This window comes from Schistocerca gregaria, chromosome X, assembly GCF_023897955.1.
Source record: "Schistocerca gregaria isolate iqSchGreg1 chromosome X, iqSchGreg1.2, whole genome shotgun sequence".
Classification (NCBI taxonomy): Eukaryota; Metazoa; Arthropoda; class Insecta; order Orthoptera; family Acrididae; genus Schistocerca; species Schistocerca gregaria.
The window spans coordinates 647,868,134-647,886,519 of record NC_064931.1 but is presented as its reverse complement, the minus strand read 5'-3'; the positions used below and the strand labels follow the sequence as shown (position 1 = coordinate 647,886,519).

At 42.6% G+C, this 18,386-nt stretch overlaps 1 protein-coding gene across 1 annotated transcript in view; it reads right to left on the bottom strand.

Moving 5' to 3' along the window:
• LOC126299062 (uncharacterized) overlaps positions 1–18,386 on the bottom strand; it is a 166,594-nt gene that overhangs the window by 20,112 nt on the left and 128,096 nt on the right. The window contains exon 3 of the mRNA XM_049990733.1: positions 10,127–10,269. Within this exon, the coding sequence (XP_049846690.1) occupies positions 10,127–10,269 (143 nt within the window). The remainder of the gene's footprint in view (positions 1–10,126; positions 10,270–18,386) is intronic.

Genomic DNA, 18,386 nt, shown 5'->3' with positions numbered 1-18,386 from the left:
TTATTAATGTAAATGGTATGCCCTCTAGTATTACAGGTAACTAAAATATTAATGTTTGCTGATGACACCAGCTTGATAGTAAAGGATTTTGTGCGCAACATTGGCTCTGTTTCAAATAGTGCAGTTCAAGGCCTAAGTTCATGCCTAGTAGAAAATAAACTAATGCAAAATCACAATAAGACTCAGTTTCTAACACACAATTCAACAAAACCTGACTTTATTTTCACAGAATGGGCATATGATTAGCGAAACTTAACAGTTTAAAATTTCTAGGTGTTCTGTTAGCAAAACTATCGTGGAAAGCCCCAATTCAGGATCCTGTTCAAAGACTTAATGCTTCCACATTTACTGTTTGAACGGTATCTGGAGTAAGTCATCGTTCTCACGAAAATTACTCTACTTTGTTTATTTTAATTCACTTATGACGTATGGTATTATATTTTGGGGTAACTCGTCCCATTCTAGAAGGGTATTTTCGTCTCAAAAACAGGCCGTTCAAGCTGTAAATGGTGTTCGCGAACCTCTTATCGACCCCTGTTAACTACTCTGGGTATTTTGACACTATATATATTCTTTACTGTCGTGTCTTGTTAATATCAGCTTATTCTGAAGAATTAGCAGCTTTCACTCAGTTAACACTAGGCAGAAATCCAATCAGCATGAGGATTCCACTTCATTAACTCTTATGCAGAAAGGTGTGCAGTATACTTCTAAATCCGTTTTCAATAAGCTACCACAAGAATTCAAAAATCTTAGCAGTAATCCAGGCGCTTTCAAGTCGGAACTGAAGAATTTCCTCATGGGTAACTCCTACTACTCTGTTGAGTTTCTTGAAAAATAAAGCTGATTCCTATGTTATATTGTTGACTACGTTTTCTTATGACTTCACTTTTTATGGGTTCATAAACATTTTATTTTATCTGCCAGTTTCCTGTACTGACAAGCTGCTCAATTTGAACCTACGGAACTAGATGTGTAAATGAAATAAGTAATGCTCTCCATTCTCACCATACTCTATAGCAATAAAGAATGAGAACGTGTTTTCAGCCTTGTGAAGAAAAAACAGTTCAGATCATCCATGTCCAATGAATTGCTGGAGTCTATTTCTGTTTTGAAGACCAGGTTTCTGATTCCTGTCATGACAAAACATTTTCTCTAGACACTTTGCAGGAAGCTGACAAGACCATAGCTATGACTTCAAAGCCGAAATAGTATGTGATTTCAGTATATAGTAGATTATTTCTTGCCCATGTTACGTTAAACAAGTTTTCTTGCGTAAAGCCCTTTTCAATCATCATATCTGCCTAATTTATCAAGCAAGTCCTGTGGTGTATGCTCCAAACCAATATTCGTCACGCCCGTGGCTGTTTAACACTGATTTCTTCGTGATTGTTACATTCATCTACAAATAATTGGTGTATGATGTAAGTAGATGTCATGTCATTGAAGTATTCTTTTTAAAGCATGATTTAGTCTATTTCGTAGCCTCGAAGTAGTAGAATTTTCATCAATCCGGGGTATGTCGAAAATCGTTAGATTTTTTCTCTCGTGAGTTTTATTGATAGTCTTTTTCAATAGTCGGCAGGTATGCGTACTATATGTACAGTCAGAATCTCTATGGGATTTCTGCCAGATTTCGAGAAAGACTTTCGTTGTGGAAATTATTAAAATTACCTTCCACTGAACATCGCGCGAAGTTCACAGATTCTGTAGAACTTCGCCACATTGGGGACTTTTGAGTTCTTTTAGATATGGCACGCTTTTTTGTCGCTTCTGCAACTGTGTTCTTACTTCTTGTTTACTATGGGGGATCAGAACCTTCTCTCAAATTTATTTGGTATATACATCTGTCAATTGCCGTCGATACTATTTCTTTGAATTTAAACCACACTTTGTCGACACTTTCTAAGTAGGACTGGAAGGAGCGGAGACTGTCTCTTAGGAAGGCCTCCAGCGAAAATTATTTGCTTATTTTAACAGATACATTCTGCGTAAATTTTTGGTGGATTTGGTTGTTACGGTAGTCTCACTACTACAACCTTGTCACTAATCCCTGTATGCCATTATGCTCCTGATCTCAGGATTGTCTGCCGCTGAAAGGTGAAGTATGTTTTCGTAACCATTTGCACTTAGAGTGGGCTCCTCAAATGTTCCAAGTAATTTTCGGCGGAAGCATTCATTTCGGACGACGTTTTATGCCTACCGATGTTTTTAAACATGTATTTTCGTCAAGATATCGAGAATAGATTGAAGTCGCCACCAAGTATCATTGTATTAGCGTAGTATCTACTTGAGATCAGATTCAAGGTTTCTTTGAACTGTTTAACAACTGTATCATCTGAGTAGAGTGGTCTGTGAATGGAATCAATTAGTAACTTATACCCATTTTAAAGTATAACATCTACCCATTATATCTCACACATCCTATAAACTTCAATTTCACTACAAGAAAACTACTACTGACGTCAATAGACACTACACCGTCAATTTTACTTAATTTATTCTTTCTGAATACGGTTAGGCCCTTTTATTAAGAATTTCAGCTGAATTTATCTCCAAATAGCCAGATTTCAGTACATGAAACGATTTGACCTCAGCACTTTTTATTATAGCTTGGAGTTCTGCTTCCCGAACACACCTACGGTACCTATTGTTGGTAAGTCTACCCTTGTTCTGCGATTGCTCTTGCACTCAGACTAACACCCTTCCTGTAGTTTGCCTGAGACCCTCTAACCTAAAAAACCCCTCCAGACAGGCTCCAGCAGCCATGTAGCGTGGGCGTGCCCATGACCTGTAACTTATGTCCTATGAAGCAGAACCCTAAACCCTAAAACGCACCACCCATACGGCGCAGTTCGGGGAATCTCCAGCCTAAACGGTTGCAAGCCGTCTGAGTCTCTTGATTCAGACCCTCCACTCGACCCGAAGCAAAGGTGTGCAACTGGTCCTGTTGATACTACAGATGATGAGCTATGCCTTCCTCTCGCAAGTGAGACTGGCAGTCTTTCCCAATTAAGCTAGCCTCCTGAAATAAGGCAGCATCTCTTCGGATCCAAAGTGACACACATCGTTGGTGCTGACAGGAGCCACCACCTGCAGTTGGCTGCATCCTGTGCTCTTTATGGCATCCAGAAGCACCAGTTCCACAACTGGAAGGAGTCCTTCCAGCACACATGGAGTGTACGCTGGATTCCTTCCCCTCCTCGGCAGCCACGTCCCTAAGGGGCTACATAATGTGCATAACATTGGAGCTCCCAACAATCAGTGGTAACCCCACCCTCTGTGACTGCCTGGATCTTGCACGCCAAGAGGCTTCCCCTAAAAGAGAGCAAGCGACTGCATCTGGCTCAGGATGATTATCAGACACAGACTGCTCCTGATACCTGTTTGTGAAACTGGACGGGCGTCCCGAAAGTCTTTTGCTGCCTGCCCACACATCCCACTCTACCACAGGTGATGGGTCAACTTCATGGGGGGCGGGACATATGGGGGGCGGGACATATGGGGGGCGGGACATATGGGGGGCGGGACATATGGGGGGCGGGACATATGGGGGGCGGGACATATGGGGGGCGGGACATCCTGTGGATCCCCATGTCCAGCCCTCCACAGTGATGGCCATTGGCATTATCTTCAAGCTGTGTGGCCAAGCCCAGCACTGCCTGGAGCTGTGAGCGTAGGGTCACGAATACGTCTTGCACTTAAACATAGTAATTACAAAACGCATACATAATAAAAACGGTATAAAGGCTGTACACTTACTAAAACGTGGAATTGTGCCTGATAAATATGCAAACACACACGGAGTTTATGAGTTTAACGTGCAGTTATCTTGACATGCTTTCCCTGCTCTTGGAACAGCAGTTTGAGCCAGATCGAATACTGAATTCCGTTGCGCACCAGCAGGATGGGCCTTATCCCCATTTTTTTCATCCCTGTTGTGATTACCTCAGCTGCAGGCTCCCTGGAGGGTGAACCGTTTGAGGTTCGCCGCTTATGTTGGCTCTGAGGTTGCCTGACCTTACCCCTTAGGCTACTTCGCGTGGGGGTCACATCAAGTTCCATGTGTACAAGGTTCAAATCTGTATCCTGCGTAAGCTGCCTGATAGCATTATGAAGGCAGTTAACAGTAGCACATCTCATGAACTACGGAACGTTTTAAGGACTGTGGAGGAAAGGTGGAGGTTGCTATATTAAACATGTGCTTGAAGAAAATGAATCGTTACTTTTAGTACACCCCGTAGATGTAGAATATCGCCCTCTCGATTATTCTAAATTTAATAGAACTGTTTTCACTGCGTCTCCCGACGTTAATAGCCTCCCATAATGGAAGTATTCAACTCTGTCACAGAGAGATGGGCCTTTACTAACAGACAACTGCGTTCTTTCTAACTTTACCACAGAAAACTACAATGGGAGTGTTCAACAAATAAGGTATTTTTCCTCGATCTTACTGGTGCTAGCGGTCATGGAATGTTTGGGAAGAAGGGGGGGGGGGGGATAGGAGGAGGGGATGTAGAGACCCGGCTTCCCAATATTGTGTAGGTGAGGGCACTCCAAGCTCGCTGCGTCAGGCTATTTCCGCGAACCTAATCTCATGACAGTGTAGGTGCACGACGAGCAATGGAAACACCGTAACAATGGCAAGAGATCCTATTCTATGCTGAAATCAACTGAAGTCCTACCGACAGCTATCAAACGAGTCAGTATGACTGTGGGGACTCTGCATTGCCGTATCCTCAAGTTTCTGGGTGGCTGAAGTTGTGTCGTTGGGAGGGGGAGGCGTAGGAAAGTTCTGAAGATCCAGCCGTGAAAAGCCAATAACCAGCAAAATTGACGTAATTTATCTTGTGATCGTTGATCTCTGAACGCTAACGATCGAATCAGCACGTGGACAATAGCGAGAAAAAACAGTGCACTATGACAAAATATTAGTAACATACTTTGTACATTATTTTGGCGGCCTTCAGAGATACGGTAGTGCGAGGAGGAAAGAGGGTGGGGAGAGAGGGGGAGAGGGGAGGGGGGGGAGAGAGGGGAGAGAAAGAAAGAGAGAGAGAGAGAGAGAGAGAGAGAGAGAGAGAGAGAGAGAGAGAGATCTTTATGGAGACATGAGCATAAAAACAGAAATGGAGCAGACTTGTGGTTGTGCCCTGTAGCTATGGAACTAATGGAGTCTGGTATATTGAGGAAACTGCTCTGTCAGAAAGAGAAAGCCAGAAAGTGATCTCATAAGCAACCGGCGGGGAACTGAAGAGTCCTTCAGATTACTCCTCCTGTGTCTATAGTGTCATATGGGTCGTACTAGCCACGGCAGATTCAGCAGTACAGCGGAAAGCCATTATTGCTGGTCTGGCCGCTAATTGGGAGGCGGCGTTGTGTAAACACTAGAGGAATCCAGGCAGGATAAGCTTTATGGTGAATTTATATTATCCGCCGCCGCCCCCCCCCCCCTACACACCACACACACACACACACACACACACACACACACACACACACACACACACACACAATTACTATTACAGTACTTCAGACTGGAAGTAATGGTAAACGATGGTGTGATAACTTCTCGTCTGCAAACTTTTAACCTACATTTCGCTTCTGTCGGCGCCCAAGATACGAAGAACGAAATATCGAAATTTTTATAGTTTTAACTTTTTACGATAATTTTGGAACGGGCCATAAAAGGACAGTACAGATTCTCGCCGAGGACTGTAACTGTACGCACGTGATTGCGACCATCTGTGTCAACCTGTGACGTGCGAGAGGCTTCTCGCGTCACAAAGATACAAACCACTAAACATGTGGATTAGCTCCCTTCATACTCTCAAAGCTTCAGCGCACAGTGCTTAGTTGTTGATTCCGTTCCTCATGGCGTATCACTAAATAGTTTTGAATGAAAAAAAAATCAACTTCGAAAATGTATACTGGGGTAGGGCACACGCATTTGCGGTGGCATGGCGTTATGTTTCGGTGGGGCAGTCTCCCTTAATTCTACCCTCTGAAACGCCAAATTCCATTAACACGTGAGCATAACAGACAATTTAAATAAATCATCGTTGATTGGTAAAGTCACAATTTATGAAATAATGCGGTTTTCCTGTCAAACTGTCAGTATAAACGTCGCCTTCATTTTTCAGTTGTTGCTTTCACTTTTAGTCATCGTTTTTCTGTTTCTTTTTTTACTAACTGACACGACACTAACTACCGCTATCTGTGTGGAGCGAAGGAAGTTGAAAGTAACGCCTAGTCGACGTCGACTTCATTACAGAACAAATGCTAGTCGAGTTTAATGCTGTGAGACGCTGTTAATACAATTTTGCCATTTTTAATTCTGACTGACTACGTACGACGTGCCTCATTGTAATCGAAATCCATCCGATACCCATTTGAGAATTTACACACACATAAGTGACTGTTTCAGCCTAGCAATGTGTACGAAGCCAATGCAGGCATGTCAGTTGAAGATGAGAACTTTTTTTTTGGGGGGGGGGGGGGGGGGAAGGGGGGTGGTGTTGGATTACATAACAATGCAAGAGCGATTACCAAACAAACCCCGACCAATAAAACTACGGAAGAGTTCAGGAGTGTTGTCTGAAGCCTTTGAAATGAAGACAGGTATGAGACAAGGAGGACTATCGCCTCTGCTCTTTAACTGTGTTTCAGGAAAGTGGGGAAAGCCAGACGACGAGTATATGAATCTTACAGTCAACTGTCTAGCCTATGCAGGTGGAGCAAGTGATGTTTTCAGACTCACTGGATACGGCAGCACAACAACCAACTGAAGAAAGAAAGAAGCGAGGGCTACGCTTCAAATCTGCTTTGAAACGACGCACTTTATGACAAACAGAATCGTCGCCAAGACTAAGAACAAAAAAAATTAACCAAACAGAAAACTAATTACTTAGGTGAATGGGTAGAGTCTAACCTGCCAGATGAAGTAGTCTTCGTACCACCCACTAACATGGCCTCCCAAATTAAGGGATCTGGAATATGAGATCTACATCCTTAGAGGCAAAATTAGACACTACTGCACTACTAATCGACCGGAGGTTCTATATGCGGCAGAGACTCACACAATTGACGAGAAAAGTGTAACGGAGAAACTTGAGGCCAAAGAAAGAAAATCTGAGAAAAATTCTGGTTCCCATAAAAGAAAACAGTTAATACAGAAGGTGACAACCATCAACTATTACAAGACACGCAGAGAAGGTAAATGACAAGTTTTGGAAAAAAAAGAAAAAATTGCCTTTTATGGTCATGTGACAATGGGTCCAGGAAGTATATTTAAAATGTTATGAACCCACTTTCAAGATAAGAAAATGAGAGGAACATGGCTGACCGAAATTGAAAATATCTACGAGAACTGGAAATATCTCCTGAAGATTTGCAGGAGCGTGATCCGCTGGAAAGACTACACATAGAAATGTTTCCAGGAAAACCCAAGTTCAAGAAAAGGAAGGCGTGGATGCAAGAGAGGAAATAACAACGCCGGAAACTAATGCAGAAACATTGGGCAGCGATTAAAGCTCAGGAGAAGTTTAACTGACGTGGTCCCTAGTTGATCGAAACAGAGAAAGAAGCATTTCAAAAACGTTTCTGAAAATTTGAGGAGGACTGAGTTGGTGCATAAGTTCTTGGCGTTATTCCATCAGATTAAGAAACAACAGATACACATAACAAAGACTCAAAAATATACACTATGTGATCAAAAGCATCCGGACACCTGGCTGAAAATGATTTACAAGTTCGTGGCGCCCTCCATCGGTAATACTGGGATTCCATATGGTGTTGGCCCACCCTTAGCCTTGATGACACCTACCACTCTCCGAGGATTAAGTTCAATCAGGTGCTGGAAGGTTTCTTGGGGAATGGCAGCCCATTCTTCACGGAGTGCTGCACTGAGGAGAGGTATCTATGTCGGTCGGTAATGCCTGGCACGAAGTCGGCGTTGCGAAACATACAAAAGGTGTTCTATAGGATTCAGGTCAGGTCTCTGTGCAGGCCAGTCCACTACAGGGATGTTATTGTCGTGTAACCACTATGAACAGGTGTTCGATCGTGTTGAAAGATGCAACCGACATCCTCGAATTGCTCATCAACAGTGGGAAGCATGAAGGTGCTTAAAACATCACTGTAGGCCTGTGCTGTGATGGTGCCACCCAAAACAAGGAGTGCAAGCCCACTCCATGAAAAATCCGTAACACCACCGCCTCCGAATTTTACTGTTGGCAATACACATGCTGGCAGGTGACGTTCACCGGGAATTCGCCATACCCATACCCTTCCATCGGACTGTCACTTTGTGTACTGTGATTCTTCACTCCACACAACGTTTTTCCGATGTTCAATCGTCCAATGTTTGCGCTCCTTACACGAAGCGAGGCGTCGTTTGGCATTTACCAGCGTGATGTGTGGCTTATGACCAGCTGCTCGACCATGCAATCCAAGTTTTCTCACCTCCCGCCTAACTGTCATAGTACTTGTAGCGGATCTTGATGCAGTTTGAAATACCTATGTGATGATCTGGATAGATGTGTGCCTATTACACATTACGACCCTCTTCAACTGTCAGCGGTCTCTGTCAGTCAACAGACGAGGTCGGCCTGTACGCTTTTGTGCTGTACGTGTCCCTTCAAGTTTCCACTTCACTATCACATCGCAAACAGTGGACCTAGGAATGTTTAGGAGTGTGGAAATCTCGCTTTCAGACATATGACAAGTGACACCCAATCACCTGACCACGTTCCAAGTCCGTGGGTTCCGCGGAGTGCGCCATTCTGCTCTCACGATGTTTAATTACTGAGGTCGCTGGTGGCAGCACATTGCACCAAATATGAAAAACCTATGTTTTTTGCGGTTTCCGGCTATTTTTGATCACAGTGTATTCTCCTTCACTACTTACAACAGTCTGCCGACGTTGGAATAACTTCGCGATTCCATGACTAGAATCACGTGGTTCTGAGGCGTAGAACTCATCGAGCGATGTTCAGATTGAATTTTCACCCACCAAGGAGGTTCCTTGAAGGCTGCTCTACAGAGAACGGAAAATGTGAAAATTTGAGGGCGCGAGATCATATGATTACAGTGGGCGTGGAATGATTTCCCAACCAAACTCCTGCATAGTGTTCTTGCTTCTTTAGCGGAATGTGGGCTGGCGTTATCAAGTAGCGCCATCACTTCACGAAGTCTTGCAGGTCGTCGTTCTTGGATTGAGTCTTAAAGACGTCTAAGTCGTTGACAAATTTCGGCAGCGATCGTTACACCCCAGGGAAACAATTCGTAGCACTCCACACCGTCGCTGTTCCACCAGATGCACCATCTTTTGTGGATGCACGCAGGTCTGAACGTGGAGCTGCTGCTTTCTTTGGGTTAAACCATTCCTGTATTTTTTTCCTTTTGTTAGCATAAAGACACCATTTATCGTCACCAGTAACGATGTAGGAAATGAATGGTCGGTGTTGTTCACGAGCCAGCTGATGAGCTAATAGAGATGCAGATATGGTCACCCGCTGGTTTGTCATTTTGGCTTAGAACATGCGGTAGTCATACACCTCATTTTTGAACGTTCCCGATCCAACCGCTCACCAGTTTGCTGAAAATATCGTTAAAATCTAAATCTGGATTGTTTCTACTTTCCCGATTTATATTGCATTGTAAAAGAAGGTACTGTGTACTCTTGCCCCCAAGCCTGTGTACTCTTACCCAACGGTATGGGGTAAGAGTACGCAAAATTATTTTTTAGAAAAACTTTTATTAGTTCCATAAAAACATATCGATGACAAACTTTCACACAACGTTGCCAAGATGTCTACGGGTTGCATGCATAACTTTTATAATACTGCTGCAAATTATTAAAAATATTTAGGAAACCAAAAATGCTTACTTCAACCCCCACTTACCTTTCTATTTTGACTCACTGGCAAATATAGGAATCCAACTACAAGCTTATAAAAATATGTGCAGACATTCAAAAACCAACTTTAAAATGCAACGTCGCTTAGGAAAAGAACATTTTCATTTCTACGAAAACGAACAGACCGCACTGCATATACTAATAAGCTACGAACAGCACAGGTTTTAGATAATTTTAGTGTTATTCTGTATTGTAACAGTTACTCACCTTCTTTATAATTTCCATCCTGACATATTTCCTTAGTGACTGTTACTGTTCCAGAGTACAGGTGCATGAAGTGATCACGCTGCAGCTTAGTCATGCACTGTTGAGTGTACACGTCGACACAATTCAAAGAATTCATCAGATCCCTGCAAAATTTGAATGATGTCTCAGGTTAATATGGAGACTAGAGCAAACGAATCACAACAAACACTACAGGGCACTAATGTATCATAGTTTTGTGAATAATCTCTTTCGCTGAAACTGAACATAACATACTGCACTTTAACATAACACTTTGCTGTTTAAATGCACGATGTTAGTGCTGTCCATTTATATTTCAATTTAAAGTTTTTATAGCATTAAACCGCGTCAAGTACTTAGGCAGAAATTACAGAATATTGTTTATTTTTGGTTACAGCCACACCAGGTTTGCATTCTATCAGACGTTTATTATTCTACAATAAAAAATTTGCGCGCGCGCGCACCACACACACACACACACACACACACACACACACACACACACACACACACACACACACACACAACCTCTTTCCATAACGTGAAGCCGCCGATATAGCTGCATTCTTGGCTTATTTTCAGCGCCATTTGAACGCTAAATTGCCGTGCTGACCTGGGTTAGGTATTATTATACACTAGCAATTCTGCAGCCATAAATTGCACAGTTGACCGGATGCATCATCATAAACTGTCAATGGCACATACAAGCCTATTCACACGCTTGTTACGGTAGCAGTTTGCACACAATGGGTCTCTGGAGAGAACACGAGCCCGTGAACATACGTAGACGGGTTCTTGAAATCGCCAGAAAGCTCGCGCTCGCTGTCTCTCTCTCTCTCTCTCTCTCTCTCTCTCTCTCACACACACACACACACACACACACACACACACACACACACACACACACACACACACACGAGAGAGAGAGAGAGAGAGAGAGAGAGAGAGAGAGAGAGAGAGAGAGAGAGAGAGAGAGAGAGGACAGCTCCACAGTGCCATTTAATGAAACAGCAACACCACATTTATCTAATTCGTAATTAAAGCCAAACAAAAATATTTTTATAATGATTTCAAAAGTAAAGGAAAATGTGGCGCAGAGATTTTTGTATTCGTCCTCTAGGGAACCTCATTTTTGATCACATTTTCTCCGAGACAGAACAGAAAATGGAGTGTCAAACTTCATTAGCCGTACTTCGTTAGGTGGCGATAAAATGCTATTAAAGTTTCCGATGTCGCTCTCTGAGCGCGCTGCAGTCCCACTATCCGCGTACATGCAGCTCATGTTTCTGCACGTTTTCAACTCTGTGTTTATCAGCTATTAACCTTAGCAGTACCAACGCATTTTCTATAACGTGTAATACCGAGGGGATAGCACTCACCACAAAAATTAAAAAACAAATGTCATTACTTGTTCACTTTTATTAACAACATGATGTGCCCTGCAAAAAGTTTAAGATGTACAAATTGCTTTAACTGTCCTTGACTTTTAGTCAGAACATACTTTTTAAAGATGTATATACATGTGTAAGAAGGGTCCTAAAACTGAAAATGTATGACATTTGTTGCAGAAAATCACATTCGTTACTAAGACTTACTCTTGAGTTACGTTTCACTCAAAAATTAAAAAAAAGTAAGGAATCTGGCAAAAGAAATCATTAATAGCAATACAATTTTTTCAATATTTTTAAAGTATAAAGTACTTGACTAGATCACAATATTTTCAAAAGGTAGTGATAAAGTAACTGCAAAATGACTGCATATATGGAGTGATATACATGGTGTAACCTTGTTTGTGAATCCCAGCTCTTTGTGAAATATTTTCCTCCTGAGGGTATAATTTTTCTAACAGACGATGACCTTGCTACTTTTCTGCTGATATTTTAAAACTACTTCATCACAGGTTTTTCTGCTCATGATTCATTGGTATGAATATTTACTGTCCCATAACTCATGGTGAACTTGGGAATAAATAATAAAGTGAACTGTTTTATTCATTACTGTTCTTAAAGAGTACATACTGACACTTTCTCATTGTTGCACCACCACCACCACCACCTCTTCCATTGCTCTCTTTTTCTGGACATGCACTCATGGAGGCTCCAGGTTGTCCTTGACTCCGTCCATCCACCTCTGTTTTGGTACAAAGGTGTCTTGGCCATTGCTGCTTCCCTTCCAGCACTGCCTTCACCATCCTGTTCTCTCTTCTCGTTAGATGTCCCTACCATTCGATTCTTTCTTACAGCAGTAACGTCAAGTTCACTAAACAGTGTGTGAATTTCTGTTTTCCTTCTGAACATTCCGTTTTCTGACAAATGTCCAAAGTTTTTTTAACGTTGTGTTTTGGTAGATCATATTCTTCCCCTCCTCCTCGCCTAGTGACCATATTTCAGCCCCTTACGTCAATACCAGTCGCACAATTGCCTTGTTCGTAGTTTGCTACTGAATAGTTTGCCCATTTACAACAAAAACTTCTGCAGATTTTATCTGGTTCACGATTTCCGTCCCAGTGTTGTTTATCGCACTGACAGTACTGCCTAGACATCTGAAGGACGTAGTGGTGGTAGTAGTATAATATTTTTTTATAATGTGGGGCCACAGTCACATATTTCTTTAAAGTCAGTATCGCCATTAGACTTTTTATTTACAGTGTTACATTTACACGAACATGATTCCGGCTTTAAAGTGCCATTATCAAGTGTTTCAATGTTATACAGCCTAAGACGGCAATGTTTAACATTAAAACACTTGATAATGGCACTTTAAAGCCGGAATCATGATCGTGTAAATGTAACACTGCAAATAAAAAACAGTCTAATGGTGGTACTGACTTTAAAGAAGTGGTGGTAGTATGTTCATATGGGACCAAACTTTTGAGGTCATCGGTCTCTTAGCTTACACATTACTTAATCTAACTGAAACTGACTTACGCTAAGACAGCACACACTCCCATGCCCGAGGGAGGACTCGAACCTCCGACGGAACCGAGATAACCGTGGCAAGGCGCTTGAGACAGCGCGGCAAAGGACGTAGCCTTATTAATTTCCGTATCTTATACTGAAACTGTTTCCTCCGTTTCCTCTGCATTGTTTCTTGTTACAATCATACACAGTTTTATCTTCATTGATCCAGAGACCCTGTGACACTTTTTATGCCTACTTTGTTAGCGCTTTAGTAGGTATTAGTTCATCTTCCTCCTCCGCTATAACGGCCATATCATCGGCGAAGCAAACATTCACTTGGCCACAAAATTTACACCTCTTAAGGTGGATGACGCTCGTTTTAGCGCCTCTTCCAATATCAAGCTCAAGAGGCTGAGAGTTTCCCTATCTGACACCTGTGCACAAAGAAAAACATTCAGACTCCCCTTCTCCCTTAGCTTTACACTGTTTTCTCACTGCACATTCTGGTTACTCTAAGCAGTTTCGAAAATATTCTTGGTTTTTCCATTATCCTCCATATGCTTTCTGTAGACACTATCATAGGCTTTCTTTAAAGGTATAAATACGGATTATGCCTTCTTATAAAATTCCCACAAATTTTTAATTACTTGTCTGAGAAAAAGACTTTGGTCCGTCGATGTGCCGTTCCGAAATCCGACCTGATGTTTCAGGTATTCGTCTGTATAAGTAGACGTAGTCAGCTGCAGTCAGGCAACCGCTTGACGTTCCTCCAATGCCAGTTGCATGCCTGCAAATGGCTAGGACTACTACGCAGGTTCTCTCTGTAAAGGCACATTTTTAAAATTCTCAGTAAATGTGGGAGGGTGCCAACGAGGGTGTTGCCGAACTGGGTGTCTCCTTTCGCAATTTTATTCACGCGTGTCTCAATTTCGTATCCACCCAGTATCACGCCACAGGAGGTCGTGACATACGAAAACTGAAAAAGTATAAGCACTCATATTCAAATTTCGTCGAGCAGTGTTGAACGGTCTCTAGTGGTTCCAACCTGTTCATGAGAGCAAAAATTGCTGTCTCACTGCACTCCAAACGAACAGGTTGAAACGCCCTAGGGCGTTAGCAGTGCGAACTGTCGTGCGAACTGTCGTGCGAACTGTCGTGCGAACTGTCGTGCGAACTGTCGTGCGAACTGTCGTGCGAACTGTCGTGCGAACTGTCGTGCGAACTGTCGTGCGAACTGTCGTGCGAACTGTCGTGCGAACTGTCGTGCGAACTGTCGTGCGAACTGTCGTGCGAACTGTCGTGCGAACTGTCGTGCGAACTGTCGTGCGAACTGTCGTGCGAACTGTCGTGCGAACTGTCGTGCGAACTGTCGTGCGAATCGACCGCGAAATAAGTGGGAATCAACGCCACAAGGAAAGGGGTGGTTCCATTGACGTCTTATGCCAAAAACCGAAGCCTATTCCTGTCGATTCTGAGCGGCGTTGTGTCTGGAATGTTTTCCTCGGCCACCCATAAGAAAATCGCGTGATGTCAACAACAGGCGTCACGGTTCTGACCTCCATCGTAGAGTCGTCAAAAGAACGTGTGACAACATTCCCATTGTGCGATAGGTCCACGGCTGCGCTGGACAGAATAACTGAAATTTGATGCTAATAGGAGTATAACATCACTAACTCACGTTACACGTCACATGAACTTTGGAGTCCTGGCCTTTTTCCGCATGTGTAAACACCTTGCTCTTTCAAGTGTCTTGAGTCCGAGGGTGACTTGGGAGGGTGCCACGCTTTTTCACCGTTACAGAGGAAGGTTGTAGGCACCTTTGCCCGAAATTTAAAAATTTACGCTACGTAATGGGAGGCATTTGCAGAAAACCGCCTTTTATAGTGCTGTCACTGGTTGGGATCGCTCCCCAACATTCATTCACTTTCATCGTTGGAAAACACTGATATAATTGTGATGCTATGAATGATGAGCAATTACAACTGTCACTACAAGAGGGCGAAATGACGAAACTGTCTTTAGGAGGGACGATTAAATGAGTCGACTCATTAAACGTTTATATTACAACAAACCCACTTGTAGAATTATTTCAGTTACAACAAGCAAACGTAGCTGGTAGCTAACAAAACCGGGCTAATAAGTTACTTAAAATTTTGGTGCTTTGTATGTTTGATAGCGTCTTCAAAGTTAATAAATTCATAATGCAGTGTGGTAATACGAAGAAGAAATGGAATGTAAAATAGCAGTGTAGATTAAAGTCACTGGGTGATCATTTTATTTAAGAAGTGAGACAGTCACTAACACATCGAAACCGCTCAACAGCTTAAGGAGAACGTCCCGCTTAATACAGAGTATCATAACTTTTGCACCGTATGTCTTGTCAGCTAAAACCGATGGCTGACACTGACTAATTTCTGAAACTGCTCACTTTTCAACAAATAAAACTCATTTAGTCAACGCATTGTGTATAGCTAGGGCTACACTATCTGATCGAAAGCATCCCCGGGTGACGCGGAAGTGTCTAGGTGGCACAAGAGACGAACCTGCTAGTCTTAAAGGCAGGCGAGGAATACTGTGTCATCTTACAGAAGCAGTAACAGCACAATGGATCGGTGTATAAAGTTCAATAGTTTGGAACGTGGACAACCAATGGCTGCCATCTGAGGAACAAATCCACCAGACATTTCAACCCTTCTGAAGCTGACTAAGTCGATTGTTTATGTGCCTGTCCGACATGTCTTGTGACTGACGGACGTAAGATATCCAGCCCTTTGAGTGCTTTCAAATCGGTCAGATGTGGCAATCAGATAAGTTTGATTCCGAAAATGAGGGCAAGAAATCTCTCGAAACATGTCGCCATCGTCGCAGTCCTCAGTTCGAAGACTGGTCTGCTGCTGCTCTTCACACTAGTCAATCCTGTGCACGTCTCTGTCTACTTTCTTTGTTCCTTGATCTACCCACCTGATCTTTAGCATTTCTCTGTAGCACTACATTTCGAAAGCTCCTATTCTATCTTGCCTCAGTTGCTTATCGCCCTAGTTTCACTTCCGTATACGGCTACACTCTAAGACATACCTTCATGAAAAACTCCGTAAGACAAATTTATATTCAATAACAACAAATCTCTTTCAGAAACGCTTACTTGCTACTGCGAGTCTACATTTTACATCCTTTCAACTTCGGCCAGCATCAGTCTTTTGCTGCACCAATAAAACTTGGGGACAACTTTGTGTGTCTCATTTCATAATCTACTACTCTCGGAATCTTGCGATTTAATTCGTCTACGTTCCATAACACTCGTTTTGTTATTATTGCGGTTAATATAATAACCTCTTTTCAAGATACTATCCATTCACTACTACTACTACTACTACTACTACTAAAAGGTTATTCCCATCTGATAGAATTACAACTCTCAGCGAACAAAGTTTATTTCTTTTTAATCGACGGCAATTTCTTTTACTGCTTACACGATGTACAGATTGAACAACGTGACTGATAGGCTAACATTGTCTCTCTTTCTTGTCCGACACACTAAATTTCAGCCTGCTTTCTGTACAAATCGGGAATAAGCTTTAGCGCTCTTTATTTTATGTCTGCTACCTTAAGAATTTCGAGGAGAGTACTCCAGTGAATACAGTAAAAATGTTTCTCAAAATCTACGACTGCTGCAAACTCAGGCTTGCCTTTCTTTAAGCTGTCTTCTAAAATGAGTCGTTGGGTCAGCACTGTAGTGTGTATTCCTCCATTACCTCGCACCCCAAACTAATCTTCCCCGAAGTCGCTTTCTACCAGACTTCCCGTTCTTCCGTAAATAGTACGTGTCAGTATTTTTAAGCCATGACTTATGAAATTGAAGGCTAGGTAATATTCATACCTGTCAGACCCTACCTTCTTTAGAATTAGGATTATTACATTATTCTTTAAGTCTCAGTGTATTTCACTGTCTCTCACACATTCTGCATGCCAGGTGTAATAGTTTTTACGTGGTTTTCTCAACAATGTCATTCTTAGGGAATGTCGTCTATTCCAGATACGTAGTCTCGACTTAGGTCTTTCAGTCCTCTGTCCAGTTATTCTCGCAGTAGCACATCTCATCTCATGATTTACTTCCTCCCCCCCCCCCCCCCCCCCATTTCTATAGCATTGCGTTCAATTTTGAACTGCTTCTGTAGGTCTTCTATATATTGCTTCAACCTTTGAACTTCCCTTCTTTTCTTAGTACTGACTTGCCATCTCAGTTCTTAATGTTCATCTGCTTCTCTACACTCCAGAGGAATCTCTTTCTGATAGGCCGTATCTACCTTTCCCCTAGTTCTACATGCCTTAGAGACTAATTTGCCCTCTACATACACCTGCTTAGGCATTACGCACTTTGTCAGTCTCATTTCGTATTTATTTCAAAATTGGTGTCGCTGATTTTTACTTCTGGATGGTTAATACACCATAAAGAGTGCAGTCGTAAACCTTCCTGAAACTTGGATTCTAGTTGTTCAAGGGAAGTGCTTTATCATGGTCTGGAGAGTGCAAAACATTACAAGCATTAATATGACGTTATACCCTTTGGTACTCGTCACCTGAATAGCTGTTAGGTTCTCAGCAAGTGGTCGGTTCAGGAGTGACTTTACACTCCGGACAAAACACAGATTTCATCGTCGTTCTGAAAAGTTGACCGGATGCATCAGCGGCTTGGCGAATCTTCGTGATGTGATCCATCCAATTCCTGGACGCCTAGTAAGTACTCAAACACACCGAGTTGACCGTACATCGTCCAGTTTACCTCGCTGAGCATACAATTTGGCGTTTTTCCTTCGGACACTGCTCACCAGGTTTATCCTGATCTAGAAATAGTTACATTTTAAATCGGCGACCACCTCCCTTTACCATGTCTGTGGCGGCAGGAGAAAAGTAGAAAATTATATCGTGCTGAAATGTAGGCTCTGACCTCTGTTCATAAGGCATACTAGTTCTTGAGTTGGCCTCAACAGTTTGATGCCGAGGGCATCTGGGATGTGGAGCCCCATAAAGGCACCGGGCATAGTGAAGCGTCAAAAATAAGATTGACTACTGGTCGTGGTGAGAGATTCATTGTCTACGATTTCCTGCGATGGAAGTTAAGAGAACGGACTACTAGGTAGATGCATTGTGATAGCAAGATTGCTTCGGGAATGCTGTCAACCTTTAATACACCAGCATCTGTACATTTCCATTTGTCTCTTGAGACGGAGACAGAGGCCTCATATGTGACAAAAGGCTGAATTCCACCACATAATCGTGAACCGATTTCACTGCATCATGGAGCACTAGATGGGTGACATTTTATCGTGACCCCTTATCCTTTC